Raw genomic sequence first — 16,950 nt, 5'->3', positions numbered from 1 at the left:
CCTCTCTTTTTACCCTCTTCTACCGTGTTTCTGCAGGGGAGAGCCTGGGGAGCTTCCTCTCAGCGGAGCTGTGGAGAGAAAATGGCGCTGGTGAGTGCTGAGGAAGAAGCCCCGCCCCCTCAGCGTCGGGCTTCTGTCCCGCGTTTCTGTGTAAAATAATGGCGGGGGCTCATGCATATATACAGTGCCCAACTGTATATATGCCCAACTTTTGCCAAGATGTCTCTAATTGCTGCCCAGGGCGCCCCCCCCCCCCCCCCCTGAGCCCTGCACTCTACAGTGACCGGAGTATGTGGGTTTAATGTGGGAGCAATGGCGCACAGCTGCAGTGCTGTGCGCTACCTCAGTGAAGACTGGAGTCTTCTGCCGCCGATTTCAAAGTCTTCTTGCTTCATTCACCGGCTTCTGTCTTCCGGCTCTGCGAGGGGGACGGCGGCGCGGCTCCGGGATCGGACGACAAAGGGTGAGATCCTGTGTACGATCCCTCTGGAGCTAATGGTGTCCAGTAGCCTAAGAAGCAGGACCTATCTTCAGTGAGTAGAGCTGCTTCTCTCCCCTCAGTCCCACGCTGCAGAGTCTGTTGCCAGCAGATCTCTCTGAAAATAAAAAAACCTAACAAAATACTTTCTTATAGCAAGCTCAGGAGAGCTCACTAAGTAGCACCCAGCTCGTCCGGGCACAGATTCAAACTGAGGTCTGGAGGAGGCACATAGAGGGAGGAGCCAGAGCACACCAGAATCCAAATTCTTTCTTAAAGTGCCCATGTCTCCTGCGGAGCCCGTCTATTGCCCATGGTCCTTACGGAGTCCCCAGCATCCACTAGGATGTTAGAGAAATATTAATACTGTATTCCATACAGTACCAGTGTATCAAATGACCAATGTTTACGTTAATGCCCAGGGTCGTTACTAGGTTCTTCTACTGCTCTCCCAGACTCCTGCACTTGCTCCAATGTTCCCCAGAGCGAGAGAATGTGGACTGCATTTGGAAACCCCCCTCAAGAAATCCTGCGTTTGCCCCTGGGTGTGGTGTATTGTATAGTATGGTGCAGACCAGATAGATGTATGATACACGCCATAGACATGCATGTGCCAGCTGCATGGTGTAGTAACAAATACTGTACCTGCCGCCGGCCTGTAGAGCACATACTGTAGGATCTAGAATGATGAACGAGTGCTAGTTATATGGAGTAAGTATTGTAATACACAACGTCCCACCCCCGTAAGACCACTAACTGACAGCAGCTCGCCTCACGTGACGCAGCGGCCCGGGCGGTAGGCGGAGCTTGGCCGCGCGTACCACCAGTGCGCGCTCCCGCCCTCCCCCCGCTGTCTGGCCGATCCCGCGGTCGCGCGCCCACTGACGTCAGAGCGGCAGCGGAGAGACAGAGACGGAGGTAGCGGGGACGCAGCGGCACCGACAGACGGACGGACAGGGTGACAGAGCGAGAGCCCGCACCGGCCGGCACTCACCTCAGCGGGATCCCCCCTTTTCCCCGCCGCCCTACAACCGGTACCCGGAAACACATCCCCCCCACCCTCCCCACCTGCCGGGATTAGGACCCGGGACCCCTCCGCCCGCTCCCGCCGGACCCGGGACCCCCCGAGCAGTCATGGGCTGCACCCTGAGCGCGGAGGAGAGAGCTGCGCTGGAGAGAAGCAAACAGATTGAGAAGAACCTGAAGGAGGATGGGATCACCGCGGCCAAGGATGTGAAGCTGCTGCTCCTGGGTGAGAGATCCCCGTTATCCTTCCCCTGAGGCCGGTGCTCCATATATCCAATGCACTCACTGCCAGCAGCAGTATATATGCAGCGTATACACTCCCCATAGACATGTCCTGCTCCTAGCAGAGAGATTATACCCTCTTCCCTATATATATATATATATATATATATATATATATCTCCATACACCTTATGTGGTGCACATTCCAAACCCCCATGCAGCCCCTGTTCTCTGTAACATGTCCTCCTCATGTGGGCTGTGTGCAGCCAGAGATGTCAGTATTATTGCTCTATGAATCATCTGTGCCAGATCCCTAGCCCTCTCATACACCCAGCTAATGTGTCTAATGCCACCTCTCTCTGCTTTATTCTGTATATTTGTCGCTGCATTGTGCGGAGCCTGTGTATACATGTAAATGCCCCAAGTATAATATCCACATCGATATGTGACTGAGGCAGATTTCTGTTTGTTGCAGGATTGCATATTGTTGCAGTGAGAATGTGTATGTAGCTGGGTGTATTGTAGGATTTGTCACACACAGAGTGCTGATTGTGCATGGAATAATACATATATACAGTGCATGCATTTGTATGTGAGCTGTGCCAGCTTCCATCTATTCATCCTGATGGAAAGTCATTTTCTCCTCTCTGACCCTACAGGGGCCGGGGAATCTGGGAAGAGCACCATTGTGAAGCAGATGAAGTAAGTGGCCTCCCCCCTCCTCCTCCTCCTCCCCCCATTGCTGTGTGTGAGCCGCCATGTTCCTGCCTGGCCCTTTGCACTGATTGCAGGGAGCTGTTCTCTGCCTGTGGTGCTGAAACTAGTAATGCAGCTATATCACCAACAGTAACGCACTGCTCTGTTGCAGAGTATGATGCGAGAGAGGGGTTCTGCTGCTGGGGTAGGAGCCTGTTTATATGAATAGGGTTCTGGGCCTGGCTGTGCCACTGTAAGCCTAATCAGTGGCCGATGCTGTTCTGTATAGTGACTGACACTAATTATTCCATCACTTCACCCTGATACAAGGTAGCTGGGATCTCACAGGGAGCAGCTGGCTCAGTCCCCAGCGCCATCACTGCTGTCTGGGTACCCGAAGTGATCAGCAGGGGGAGACAGTGCAGGGTGGGTGGAAGCTGTAATAGGGTGCAATGCAAAGGCGGTCCAATATGCTGGCATACCATTGCTGTGTGCGGAGTACACTCTGCAATTCCTGATGCAAAATATACGTTATATATGTTGATTGCACAGTGCTATATGGATATACATGATTAACACCACTATTGAAATAAACTTATTTACATTGATACATCAATATACATGATGTAAATGCCCATTGCACAGTGCTATAGAAGTATACATGATGCAGATGCCCATTGCACAGGTCTGTGGTTGTGCATTGTCAGTACAGTGTGCGTGGCGTGTAATTAAATGAAACAACGTCTTGCTGATAATAATCCACCCTTTATTGTATTGTATAATGCAATATAGCTCTGTGTGATTTGGTGATCTGTGCATTGCTGGGTGTGATGGGGAGATGGGCAGTGTGTAGGGAGCACTGAGCTGTGTGCATATGTTAATTTCCAAATCGGAACATGCATGCTTTATAGTTGTATTAAATTACTTTATATAAAATATCTCCTCTTATGCAGTATACGGAATGACTTTAATAGGCGGCAATATGTGGATTGCATACAGTGTGGTGGGTAATCCAGAGCTTGTTCTCCACTTATCTGACACCAGAACCGTTGTAGCTCAGTGATTTGACGGCCTTATTAAAGATGGCCGCCCATATAAATGTCGATTCCTTCTTTTATGTCTATCCAGCAAACGTGGGTAATAAAGCGATTGCTATGAGATCCACATTTACACGTTTGTGCATGGGTAAGATGCCGGCTACATCGCCGAAGATGTTAATGATGTGTAGGTCTTTATTCTGTAGCGGTTGTAGGATGCTTTACTCAGCACATTGATGTATTAATTGTAGTAAGACATCTTAATATTGCATGGTAGCATAGTTTATCTCGCTCATCGAATCCCTTGGCGTTACCTCCTGCACCCCCGTGCCCGCGCTGCCGGCCAGATCTGTATTCAGGCAGTTCAGGAGGTGGACAGCGCCCAGACGGGATTCGGAAGTGTTCTGGGCGGAGCTAGCGAGCTCGGCTGTGTTCGGCTGCACTCGTGTATTTTCGTGCAGCCTCCGGGAACTGCCGATCTATTTCGGCTCCCTCCGGATAAAATCGGCAAGCTTCGTTAGTTTGATAATTTTTGTTGTTACTCTGTAAATACAAAATAGCAGGTAATTGTAACATCCATGAAGTGTTTGGTTTGTACAAATGATATTAAAATGCTATTGTTGTTAAATTGAGTTTTGTACAGTTTGCTTGGTATTTCTTCTGCTTTCCCATTTTTTTATGTGCAAAAAATACATTAGTTGGTACATTGACAACTGATGGCAATTAAATATAATGGGGCTGATGCAACGTTGAACTGAAGTTAAGGGCCCTACACACTTGATGACGATGATAGATATGAACGATATCGTTCAAAAATGAATAATAAGTCGTTCATATCGTTCAGTGTGTACGAATAAATGAAGAACGAAGCACGGCCCCGCAGTCGTTCATTGTTGATCTGTTCTCATTTATACATGCAAGTCAATTTGGACAAATATGTACTGTCATATTGTCCAAATCGGCCATCGATATCGTCCAGTGTGTAGGCAAAAATCATTGATAAAAAAAAAATCGACCAACGATAATATCGTTGGTCGTTAAAATTGCCCAGTGTGTAGGGCCCTTTAGTTTTGTGGGTGGACATTGAGCATATGCATCTCCCTGTCATGGGGAGTCATACTCATCTGTTGCATATCTCTTTGCAGCTGTGTAGCTATTTGCACATTTTGTAGGTTTAGTGAAGGTGTGCTGGTAGAATTGCAGGTTGTGCAGAACTGGGTGTATGTGACAATACAAAACACCTGTTTTCACAGGGATCTCATGCACTATGGGGGTGATTCCAAGTTGATCGCAGCAGGATATTTTTTAGCAGTTGGGCAAAACCATGTGCACTGCAGGGGGGGCAGATATAACATTTGCAGAGAGAGTTAGATTTGGCTGGGTTATTTTGCTTCTGTGCAGGGTAAATACTGGCTGCTTTTTTTTTACACTGCAATTTAGATTGCAGATTGAACTCACCACACCCAAATCTATCTCTCTGCACATGTTATATCTGCCCCCCCCTGCAGTGCACATGGTTTTGCCCAACTGCTAAAAAATATCCTGCTGCGATCAACTTGGAATTACCCCCTATGTGTAGTGTTGGTGCAATTAAGCGCTGAAAATAATTGCTATGAAATCAGAGGGTATAGCTGCAATTTTGAAAGCCATATCTTCTTGATAGATTTGATCTACAAAACGAAAGCTGCACCGATACTTAATATCAGTGCTGCTTTATATTGAGGTCAAACCCACTGAGGATCAAGATGCCGCTTTCTTAATATATACCCCCGAGTGTATGGATACAGGAGTGCGGTCGCATAAATGCATATAACGGGCAAACATATATTTTTTCCCCTATGTTAGCAATGTGAATGTAATTATGGCCCACTTGCGTTGTACTCTGCATATTCTCTGGTGTGTGCAATACAGTGTCTCCAGTGGAGCACAGACTGATGTGAATGATTACACATTCTCTAAAGTACAGCATACTATTTAGATAATGTATAATTAAAGGATAATGCTTTGAAACAAATGCAGTGAATTATACAGTGTTCATTTCTTGTTTCGAATAATCAGCTGCAGTGTATTGGGTTGAATCTGGTGCATCAGTGTTGTATCCGGCCATTTATTACACCTGGTCATTACTTTTATTCTGATAACTTGTTTAAATTCATGAAATGGATGTGAGCTAGTTACTTCCCTCCGTGCAGGGGGTGTGAGTCGCAGTAGGCCAGGATAATTTAGGAGGTGCTGTTCCTCCGGGGTATCTCATTACCGCCTTGCCTTTCAGTTTACTCCCACAGGAAGGGGTTTGCATGTAATAATTATTCATGCATTTGAAAAAAAACAAAACAAACCTCAAGTAGACGTGAAAAGCAATTTTCTTTCTGTGCATTTGACTTCCAGGTGCTCTGTAACGTACTGGCTCTTCAAATACTAATAGAGGCATTCATTTATAATGTGCCCAATTAGTAGCTTTCACTGTAACCTGTATGTAACTGGACTATTGATTTTTGTATTTGGGCAAATAGCTTTTGGACTATAACTCTCACTGGTTGCAAGAGCATGGTAGTTGTTATACTGCTAAGACTGAAGAGCCACAAACCTGTGGCTGGGAAATAAGGCCATTAAAAAAAAATCAGGACATGGGTTAAAAACATTGCTTTCATCTTTGTGGAGGCAGTAGTCCCTCTTGTATAATAAAAGTTTTTTCCTCCTGTGCCATTTCCTTCCTGTGTTTTTATACATGGCTGGCATAAATTAACAATTCCTATTCTTGCGTATTTGTGTACGTGTCTTCCCACTATCATTATTCTGTGTTGAAGGTTTTCTAGGGCTACTGTATAATAGATTGTTGCATAACAGGAAGATCTTTTTAGTGTCTTTGATACAACGGTACAATTGCTGGAAAATCTTTTTTTTTTTTTTTTTTTTTTTTTGAGGGAAGGTAAGGTGAGTTTGATCTTGGTGTATTTTGCTCGCCGTGACCAGTATACAGTCCATCATGGAACAGTATACAATTAATTAAGAGTTCATGTAGGAAAGTCTGTTTCTGATGTCAATGCAAACAGCAGATCTATTTTGAGAAAGGAAAATGCTTTTCTATAGCTAGAAAACCATACCTAAATGTTTCTATTTTAGAACATCTAAACACACAAGAGGCAGGCGATTTCATATAATTGTGTTATGTCAGTTGATTATTAGTAAGTAGCGCAATGATTATTGGATGAGGTGACAGGCATACTGTGTCGGAGGAGTGTGATATAAGGCGTCACCTTCCCTTGTTTGCGGAAGAAATAGTCATTTGAGAGAGTGGTGTGGGCTCAGTAATTGGATGATCCCTATTTCCTCTTATGGGGTGTTAGAATGTGCATTGATAGGGAGTACTTATACAATGGACACACATACTTCATTATGATGGACCCACTTATGAAGAATCAGAAGTAATGTGAGATGTCATAAAACGTATTCCCTCTGTTTGGGGTATTTAAAGCTATTAAGGTTAATCATAGTGTAAACGCTAAGGACGTTAAAGGGCACCTTTGCCGAGATGCAGTATAGACAGTCATTTTGTGGCCTGAAGCAATACAGTGCCTCAGTGATGCTGCTGATTATCAGTAAATGGGTAGACCGCATTGTCATGTTACTACAGTCCACAAAAGGACTGCCCCCTCCTAGGTGTAAGGTACAGATCCACGTTAAGTCACCAAAGTATTTGGTAAACAATAGAATATTGCGTTTATATGACCTGGAACAGCACAGCGACTTATCAACTTCCTAAAATAGGTAGCCTGATATTTCCTATGGTATACAAGTGTTCCTAATGAATGTGGAAAGATGTTGTCACGTCTCACGTTGCACAGATCGTACAGAATGATCCATTTTCTGTGTGTATTTTGGATTCATTACCTGTTTGTGAAGCGTAAAGTCAACAAATGTTTATTACTAGGAAGGTATTAATGAGACGGTCTCGGAGATGTTGATGAGTCATAGGTTGTACATTAGGTCCTGATCACATGGAGAAAGTTAAACAAAAAATACTTGCAAAGAATAGACAAGTCCAGGTCATTTTCTCAGTGAGGTCTTGGTATTATGTAGAAGTCATTGATGTGAGGGCACGGCCTGGTGCAGTAAGACAGAAGTCCTTATTATATCTGGGCGCAGTTTATAGTCTGGGATTATTTTATCATGGAAGTCTAGCTAGGGAATGGAGGGCGCTCTAAGGGGTCAATCCTATTAGGTACAGATATATGCCGCATTACGGTACCTATCAGACTTGCAGAGTTTTGTACAAAAAAAACCCAATTGCGAGTCTATGGCTTGATATGGCCCCAAGAGGGGCGAGTTGCTATGCAATCGCCAAATGGCAACTCTCCCCACTTGCATCCAGCAGGAGGGACCCCTAATAATAATAATGAAATAACGTTTGGCTTTCAACATGATAGACACTATGGGCCTAATACAGACCTAATCGCAGCAGCAAATTTGGTCTCTAATTAGCAAAACCATGCGCACTGCAGGGGGGGGTGCTGATGTAACATGTGCAGAGAGAGTTAGATTTGGGTGGGGTGTGTTCGAACTGAAATCTAAATGGCAGTGTAAAAATAAAGCAGCCAGTATTTACCCTGCACAGAAACAAAATAACCCACCCAAATCTAACTCTCTGCACATGTTATATCTGCCCCCCCCCTCCCTGCAGTGCACATGGTTTTGCCCATTAGAGAACAAAGTTGCTGCTGCGATCAGGTCTGAATTATGCCCCATATCTGTAGGATGTAATAATGACCCTTATATTGTGGATCACAATTGTTTCTTTGCTTTGTATGACAAGGTATCTGTTACTGAATTTGTGCCATATAATAATTGGAAAACGGAGGTTAGTGTAAGAAAATATGTAACATAGGGCCTGATTTGGAGTTGGAAGTAAAGCAGAAAAGACCATGTAACTGTGCACCTTTGTAAAACCATGTTGCCCTGCAGGTGGGGCAGATTTAAAATGTGCAGAGAATATCTAGATTTGGAAGGGGTGTGTCTACACTCAGTTCTAAATTGCAGTGGAAAAACAAAGCATTTTGCATGTAGAATTTGTGGACTACATGCAAAAGCAGCCAGTATTCACTCTGTTTGCAAATAATAATAAATGCAGCATGGTGTGGCCAAGTGCACAGTTACTTGCTCTTTTTAGCTTTACTCCCTACACTGAATCAGGCCCATATTTGGCACTTATGATTCCGAACAACACAGGAATTATGTCAGTTTATATGTTGTGAGAAGGGCACCTACTGACACCAATATTACATTCTAGAACACATTTTTGCAGCTCTTGATAAAATTAGTTACAGGCTGCCAGTGGCGTTGTTTTTGTTATATTTTTTTTTTAAGGAACTCCGTGAAATCTTCTAAAGAGAACAAGGGGAGATGTTACCCATGCCAACCAATCAGCTTCTAGTTTATCATGTTATAGAGTGTGCTGGATACATGATTGCTAAAATCTGTTCAGTTGCTACGGGCAACGCTTCTTGTTGTCCTCTATAGAAGGTTTGATAAGTCTCCCACTTCATATGTTGGGATAGTGATAGGAGGATTACACCCTTCACAATTACACAAGTGATATTTATATAAGTAAAGTCCAGAAATAAGGTCATCTAAGCAAAGAGCTCTTCTGTCATCATCTTGTTGTTCATGAAGATAATTTGTGTATTGTGTAGAACCATGCATCTGCTGTAACTTAGTAACGATATTATACAGCACTTGGGAATGTTGTGTCTGGTATAAAATTGCTTGGCTTTATATCATCAATATTCTTATGAATTAGTTTATTATGCCATATTGTTTGCTTTATTGCCTCTTTGATTGGGTCATTGTGTGTCATTTTGATCCACTTGTCCCTGGGTTGAGTAAATCATTGCAGCTCTAGTCCAGTGTGTAGGCAACTAAAGTGTTAGGTGAACAGTGACACACTTTCATCAATTCTCTAGTGGTCCAGAGTGACAATTAAGTACTGTAAGTGCAATTTGTGCAATTATCTAGTGACAAGTCTAAACAAGAGCACTGAAATCGATGGTAACATAATCAAGCATTTTGTGGAAAATAATGTGATCATAAAATGCTTTGAGACCATTTAACTGGCTTCCTGATTTTCAGGAGCATTTACTGGTGGCTGGAGAGGAGCTTCCTGGACACCAGGCCATGAGTCATTCGTGTTATTATTGGCACATATTACAGAGCATGTGTAGCCTGTGCCTTGACGATTGTACTGAGAGGTGTAAGCCCTGAGCGACAGTGGGGTTTACAATGTATTATTTAGTTTCTCAGAGCAGAGACTACAATAGTCTTTCTGTTCTTGCCACTCAAGTGTTAATGGCCTGCCTGTGTGACAGAAGGGGGCTGTTACATTGCTTTGTATTCAGTTAGGCTGTAGTGCAGTGTGTATCTTAGCTGTGGGGGAGCTTCTTTCCCATCACCCCAACAATAATCTGTCATGTTACTACAGCTTTGATCTATTGCAGGGAATGTTTAAAGCTAGGAGTCGGGGGAGTGCAGGGCTGATGACTGATTTTGCCTAATAATACTGCTGTAGTACGCATATTGGGTATAATCTAGCTGGCATGATGACGGATGACTTTTTTTGAAGGGGAAATAAACTTTGAGTATATGTATTTTCTTATTTTTATTTTGGTATTAAACACAAATTGACCATCTATCCCAATTTCTATTAAACATGATGGATTACTTGTTGATTGAAACTGCCTGAAAATTTGTTTAGCGAATAACTGCAATCTTCAAGTGAGTTTGTAATCTGATCGCATTACTTGTCCAAATCGGTTGGCCAAATATGGCTGGGCCAGATCTGCCCATTGTATTTAAAATACTTGAGTTTTACACACCCCTGTTAACTACTATAATTTAATCTGTTGTTTTAAGTAATGAGCTCAGTAGTGTTTTTTGTTTCATGGTCAACAAAAGTACATGCTATATATTCTAATGTATTTTAATTTCAGATGACCAGAGAGTAAGCGCTATAAGCTAATGATGGTACTCTATACTCCCCGTCTAGCGGACTTAAATAGCATTGTATCAGTGTAACACTCTAATTGTAATAATTGTAAGCATTAGGATATGCTGATGGGATCTGGTGAATATATGCACTTAGATCATATAATACCTGCAGAGAAAGCTTGTGTGTCACACATCCAAACTGTTTTAGCTATTAGTGTATTTATGTAATGAACACTCATTGTTAAGAGGATTACTGTAGAAGCCTCTGATGACTGTCATGTATTGCTGCATGTATGTGATGTGTGATAGTTGTTAATATAATATTGATGTTAAAATTATTTTCTTTATATAATTTCTAATATTAGTGTTCACTCTAGGCTGTTTTAGCAGGGCGCCGCGCCCTGCCCGTTTTTTAGCAGGCAAAACCCGCCCTGCACCTTTTGCGGCACCCTGCTAGAACAGACGCCCGCTTCCTGCCCTCCCAGCGTGTAAAGATGCCGTGCGCATGCGCGCGGCATCCATTCACGCATTGGGAGAGAGCTGGGGGAAGCCCAGCACCGACGGAGGTGCTGGGCACGCCCCCAAAAGTGACGTCGCCGGCCACAGACGCTCTCTATAGTAGCGTCTGTGGGCCGCACCGCCCACTAAAATGCCCCCTAATTTGCATGGTCGCACCCCCGTTTCGGGCGTGCGCGCACATATGCCCCCGGAGTCCAGCGCCATGCCCCTTTTCACTGCTAGAGGGAACACTAAATATGGTTTTCTCTAACGTCCTAAGTGGATGCTGGGGACTCCGCAAGGACCATGGGGATTAGCGGCTGCTGGGTCGACACCTGAGTGGATGGTGCTGTGGAAGGAATTACGTGATAGTGTCGACTCCTTACATAAAAGGTTTGACGACATACCAAATGTGGGACAGCCGGCTTCTCAGCCTGTGTCTGCCCAGGCGTCTCAAAAGCCATCAGGGGCTCTAAAACGCCCACTACCTCAGATGGTTGACACAGATGTCGACACGGATACTGACTTCAGTGTCGACGACGAGGAGACTAATGTAACTTCCAGTAGGGCCACACGTTACATGATTGAGGCAATGAAAAATGTGTTGCACATTTCTGATGTTACCCCCGGTACCACAAAAAAGGGTATAATGTTTGGAGAGAAAAAACTACCAGTAGCTTTTCCTCCATCTGAAGAGTTAAATGAAGTGTGTGAAGAAGCGTGGGCTTCCCCTGATAAAAAGCTGGTAATTTCTAAGAGGTTACTAATGGCGTACCCTTTCCCGCCAGAGGATAGGTCACGCTGGGAAACATCCCCTAGGGTGGATAAAGCGCTCACACGCTTGTCAAAGAAGGTGGCACTACCGTCTCCGGATACGGCCGCCCTGAAGGAATCTGCTGATAGAAAGCAGGAGGCTATCCTGAAATCTATATATACACACACAGGTGTTATACTGAGACCGGCTATTGCTTCAGCCTGGATGTGCAGTGCTGCTGCTGCGTGGTCAGATTCCCTGTCAGAAAATATAGATACCCTAGACAGGGACACTATTTTGCTAAACGTAGAGCATATAAAAGACGCACTTTTATACATGAGGGATGCACAGAGGGATATTTGCCGGCTGGCATCCAAAATTAGTGCAATGTCCATTTCTGCCAGGAGAGGGTTATGGACTCGGCAGTGGACAGGTGATGCAGATTCCAAACGACACATGGAAATTCTGCCTTATAAGGGTGAGGAATTGTTCGGGGATGGTCTCTCGGACCTCGTTTCCACAGCAACAGCTGGGAAGTCTACATTTTTACCCCATGTTCCCTCACAACCAAAGAAAGCACCGTATTATCAGGTACAGTCCTTTCGGCCCAATAGGGGCAAGCGGGTTAAAGGCGCGTCCTTTCTGCCCAGAGGCAGAGGTAGGGGAAAGAAGCTGCAGCATACAGCCAGTTCCCAGGAGCAAAAGTCCTCCCCCGCTTCCTCTAAGTCCACAGCATGACGCTGGGGCTTCACAGGCGGAGCCAGGTACGGTGGGGGCCCGTCTCAAGCATTTCAGCAATCAGTGGGCTCGCTCACGGGTGGATCCCTGGATCCTTCAAGTAGTATCTCAGGGGTACAAGCTGGAATTCGAGACGTCTCCCCCCCGCCGTTTCCTCAAATCTGCCTTGCCAACCACTCCCTCAGGCAGGGAGGGCAGTGTTACAGGCAATTCAAAAGCTGTATTCACAACAAGTGATAGTAAAGGTGCCCCTACTTCAACAAGGAAGGGGTTACTATTCCACAATGTTTGTGGTACCGAAACCGGACGGTTCGGTGAGACCCATTTTAAATTTGAAATCCTTGAACACGTATATAAAAAAAATTCAAGTTCAAGATGGAATCGCTCAGGGCGGTTATTGCAAGCCTGGACGAGGGGGATTACATGGTATCGCTGGACATCAAGGATGCTTACCTACATGTCCCCATTTACCATCCTCACCAGGAGTACCTCAGGTTTGTGGTACAAGATTGTCATTACCAATTCCAGACGTTGCCGTTCGGTCTCTCCACGGCTCCGAGGGTCTTTACCAAGGTAATGGCGGAAATGATGATACTCCTTCGAAAGAAGGGAGTTTTAATTATCCCGTACTTGGACGATCTCCTGATAAAGGCGAGGTCCAGAGAGCAGTTGTTGGTAGGGGTAGCACTATCTCGGGAAGTGCTACAACAGCACGGCTGGATTCTAAACATTCCAAAGTCACAGCTGGTCCCTACGACGCGTCTGCTGTTCCTGGGTATGATTCCGGACACAGAACAGAAGAAGGTGTTTCTCCCGGAGGAAAAGGCCAATGAGCTGTCATCTCTAGTCAGAGGCCTCCTAAAACCAAAACAGGTGTCTGTGCATCACTGCACGTGGATCCTGGGAAAAATGGTAGCTTCCTACGAAGCGATTCCATTCGGCAGGTTTCATGCAAGAACCTTTCAGTGGGACCTGTTGGACAAGTGGTCCGGATCGCATCTTCAGATGCATCGTCTGATAACCCTGTCTCCGAGGACAAGGGTGTCTCTGCTGTGGTGGCTGCAGAGTGCTCATCTTCTAGAGGGCCGCAGATTCGGCATACAGGACTGGGTCCTGGTGACCACGGATGCCAGCCTTCGAGGCTGGGGAGCAGTCACACAGGGAAGAAACTTCCAAGGACTATGGTCAAGTCAGGAGACTTCCCTGCACATAAATATTCTGGAACTAAGGGCCATTTACAATGCCCTAAGTCAGGCAAAACCCCTGCTTCAAAACCAGCCGGTACTGATCCAGTCAGACAACATCACGGCGGTCGACCATGTAAATCGATAGGGCGGCACGAGAAGCAGGACGGCGATGGCAGAAGCCACAAGGATTCTCCGATGGGCGGAAAATCACGTGTTAGCACTGTCAGCAGTGTTCATTCCGGGAGTGGACAACTGGGAAGCAGACTTCCTCAGCAGGCACGACCTCCACCCGGGAGAGTGGGGACTTCATCCAGAAGTCTTTCAAATGATTGTAAACCAGTGGGAAAAGCCACAGGTGGACATGATGGCGTCCCGCCTAAACAAAAAGCTAGAAAAATATTGCGCCAGGTCGAGAGACCCGCAGGCGATAGCTGTGGACGCTCTGGTAACACCGTGGGTGTACCGATCGGTTTATGTGTTCCCTCCTCTTCCTCTCATACCAAAGGTACTGAGGATAATAAGGAGAAGAGGAGTAAGAACCATACTCATTGTTCCGGATTGGCCAAGAAGAGCGTGGTATCCGGAACTTCAAGAAATGATGTCAGAGGACCCATGGCCTCTACCGCTCAGACAAGACCTGCTGCAGCAGGGGCCCTGTCTGTTCCAAGACTTACCGCGGCTGCGTTTGACGGCATGGCGGTTGAACACCGGATCCTGAAGGAAAAGGGCATTCCGGAGGAAGTCATTCCTGCGCTGATTAAAGCTAGGAAAGAAGTAACCGAAAACCATTATCACCGCATATGGCGAAAATATGTTGCGTGGTGTGAGGCCAGGAAGGCCCCAACGGAAGAATTTCAGCTGGGCCGGTTCCTGCACTTCCTACAGTCAGGGGTGACTATGGGCCTTAAATTGGGTTCCATTAAGGTCCAGATTTCGGCTCTATCGATTTTCTTCCAGAGAGAATTGGCTTCACTACCTGAAGTTCAGACTTTTGTTAAGAGAGTGCTGCATATTCAGCCCCCTTTTGTGCCTCCAGTGGCACCTTGGGATCTCAACGTGGTGTTGGATTTCCTAAAGTCACATTGGTTTGAGCCACTGAAAACCGTGGATTTGAAATATCTCACGTGGAAAGTGGTCATGTTGTTGGCATTGGCTTCGGCCAGGCGTGTTTCAGAATTGGCGGCTTTGTCATGTAAAAGCCCTTATCTGATTTTCCATATGGATAGGGCAGAATTGAGGACTCGTCCCCAGTTTCTCCCCAAAGTGGTATCAGCTTTTCATCTGAACCAACCTATCGTGGTGCCTGCGGCTACAAATGACTTGGAGGCTTCCAAGTTGTTGGATGTAGTCAGGGCCCTAAAAATTTATGTTTCCAGGACAGCTGGAGTCAGAAAGACTGACTCGCTCTTTATCCTGTATGCGCCCAACAAGTTGGGTGCTCCTGCTTCAAAGCAGACTATTGCTCGCTGGATCTGTAGTACGATTCAGCTTGCACATTCTGCGGCTGGACTGCCGCATCCTAAATCCGTAAAAGCCCATTCCACGAGAAAGGTGGGCTCTTCTTGGGCGGCTGCCCGAGGGGTCTCGGCTCTTCAACTTTGCCGAGCAGCTACTTGGTCGGGGTCAAACACGTTTGCTAAATTCTACAAATTTGACACCCTGGCTGAGGAGGACCTTGAGTTCTCTCATTCGGTGCTGCAGAGTCATCCGCACTCTCCCGCCCGTTTGGGAGCTTTGGTATAATCCCCATGGTCCTTACGGAGTCCCCAGCATCCACTTAGGACGTTAGAGAAAATAAAAATTTACTCACCGGTAATTCTATTTCTCATAGTCCGTAGTGGATGCTGGGCGCCCATCCCAAGTGCGGATTGTCTTCAATACTTGTATATAGTTATTGCTTAACTTAAGGGTTATTGTTGAGCCATCTGTTGAGAGGCTCAGTTGTTATCATACTGTTAACTGGGTATTGTATCACGAGTTATACGGTGTGATTGGTGTGGCTGGTATGAGTCTTACCCGGGATTCAAAATCCTTCCTTATTGTGTCAGCTCTTCCGGGCACAGTATCCTAACTGAAGTCTGGAGGAGGGTCTTAGTGGGAGGAGCCAGTGCACACCAGTAGTCTAAAAGCTTTCTTTATAGTTGTGCCCAGTCTCCTGCGGAGCCGCTAATCCCCATGGTCCTTGCGGAGTCCCCAGCATCCACTACGGACTATGAGAAATAGAATTACCGGTGAGTAAATTCTTATTTTTACCATAAAACAATCAGTGCATGGCTATTAGATTGTATACATGAATTTATTTAAATTTGAATTTATTTGCTCCCAGTGTTATCAGCCACTTGTGTGTATTGGTGTTTTTATTTTTTTCACTATCAATTGGTAGGTAATGGTTTACAATATATAGGAAAATTGCAAGACTGACCATAAGAAACTGTTATCTAATCAGGGTTTAATACACAGGGCAAGGATCGGTGATATTCAGAGGCAGGCAGACCATACTGTGATATAAAGTTCCACCACCAATATAGCACCAACAGTTGCCTACATCTGACATAGCTCATTTACATCATGAAGATGGTTCTAATAGTGTGGATATGGTGTAATCCTGGTTGAGATCCATTCAATTTGCCGGCTGTCTGGATTTCGGCGTCGGCATCCTGTCCGCCGGGATTCCAACAGCTGGTAAATTGAATGGATCCCAACCAGACATCTGACTATATCTTTCTTGCTACAATCATAGAACAAAGTAAATATTTTGATTAGGGCAAATTTGTTATGAGACATGATTATTTATCATTACAAATGCAGAAATGTCTTAGCTAAGAGCTGCAAGAAGATTCAGTACAAGAAGTTAATTTTGAAAGTCTTAATGTTACATTATTGGGCTGCAATGGCTGCCACAACTGTATTATCTTCATGATTTCTGTCATTTCTGTATATCTAAACCTCAGTCCTATGCGCCTAATTCAGACCTGATCGCTAGGGTGCGTTTTTTGCATCCCTGCGATCGGGTAGTCGCCGCCTACAGGGGGAGGGGGAAATCGCTGTGCAGGGGTGCGATCGCATGTGCAGGAGAGCTGCACAAACAGAAGTTTGTGCAGTCTCTGCACAGCCCAGGACTTAAGGCCTGTACACACTGGTCGATATAACGCGGGTCCGTCGGCCAGTGTGTACGGGCGATATGTTTGTGAACTCCATCGTTCAGACATATCGCGTCGGCCCTGCAGCACAGCCAACGGCCAATATATCTACCGATATATTGGCGCATCGCTGTGTGTGTACGGGCGACCAGCAGACCGCCCGTACACAAGCTGCGGCAGCCGGTGGTGATTG

The 16,950-nt window shown here is 45.6% G+C and overlaps 1 protein-coding gene across 2 annotated transcripts in view; it reads left to right on the top strand.

Annotated features, from left to right (window-relative positions):
* The first annotated feature begins 1,278 nt into the window (after positions 1 to 1,278).
* Positions 1,279 to 16,950, top strand: part of GNAO1 (G protein subunit alpha o1) — a 370,314-nt gene continuing 354,642 nt past the window's right edge. The window contains exons 1-2 of one of the 2 annotated variants that reach the window (XM_063945414.1): positions 1,279 to 1,730; positions 2,386 to 2,428. In XM_063945414.1, the coding sequence (XP_063801484.1) occupies positions 1,613 to 1,730; positions 2,386 to 2,428 (161 nt within the window). In that variant the 5' untranslated portion in view covers positions 1,279 to 1,612. The remainder of the gene's footprint in view (positions 1,731 to 2,385; positions 2,429 to 16,950) is intronic. The other variant, XM_063945413.1, reaches the window with a different exon arrangement.

The sequence above is a fragment of the Pseudophryne corroboree genome, chromosome 11 (assembly GCF_028390025.1).
Source record: "Pseudophryne corroboree isolate aPseCor3 chromosome 11, aPseCor3.hap2, whole genome shotgun sequence".
Classification (NCBI taxonomy): domain Eukaryota; kingdom Metazoa; phylum Chordata; class Amphibia; order Anura; family Myobatrachidae; genus Pseudophryne; species Pseudophryne corroboree.
Note: the sequence above shows the minus strand (reverse complement) of the source record. Positions and strands in the feature narration are given on the sequence as shown.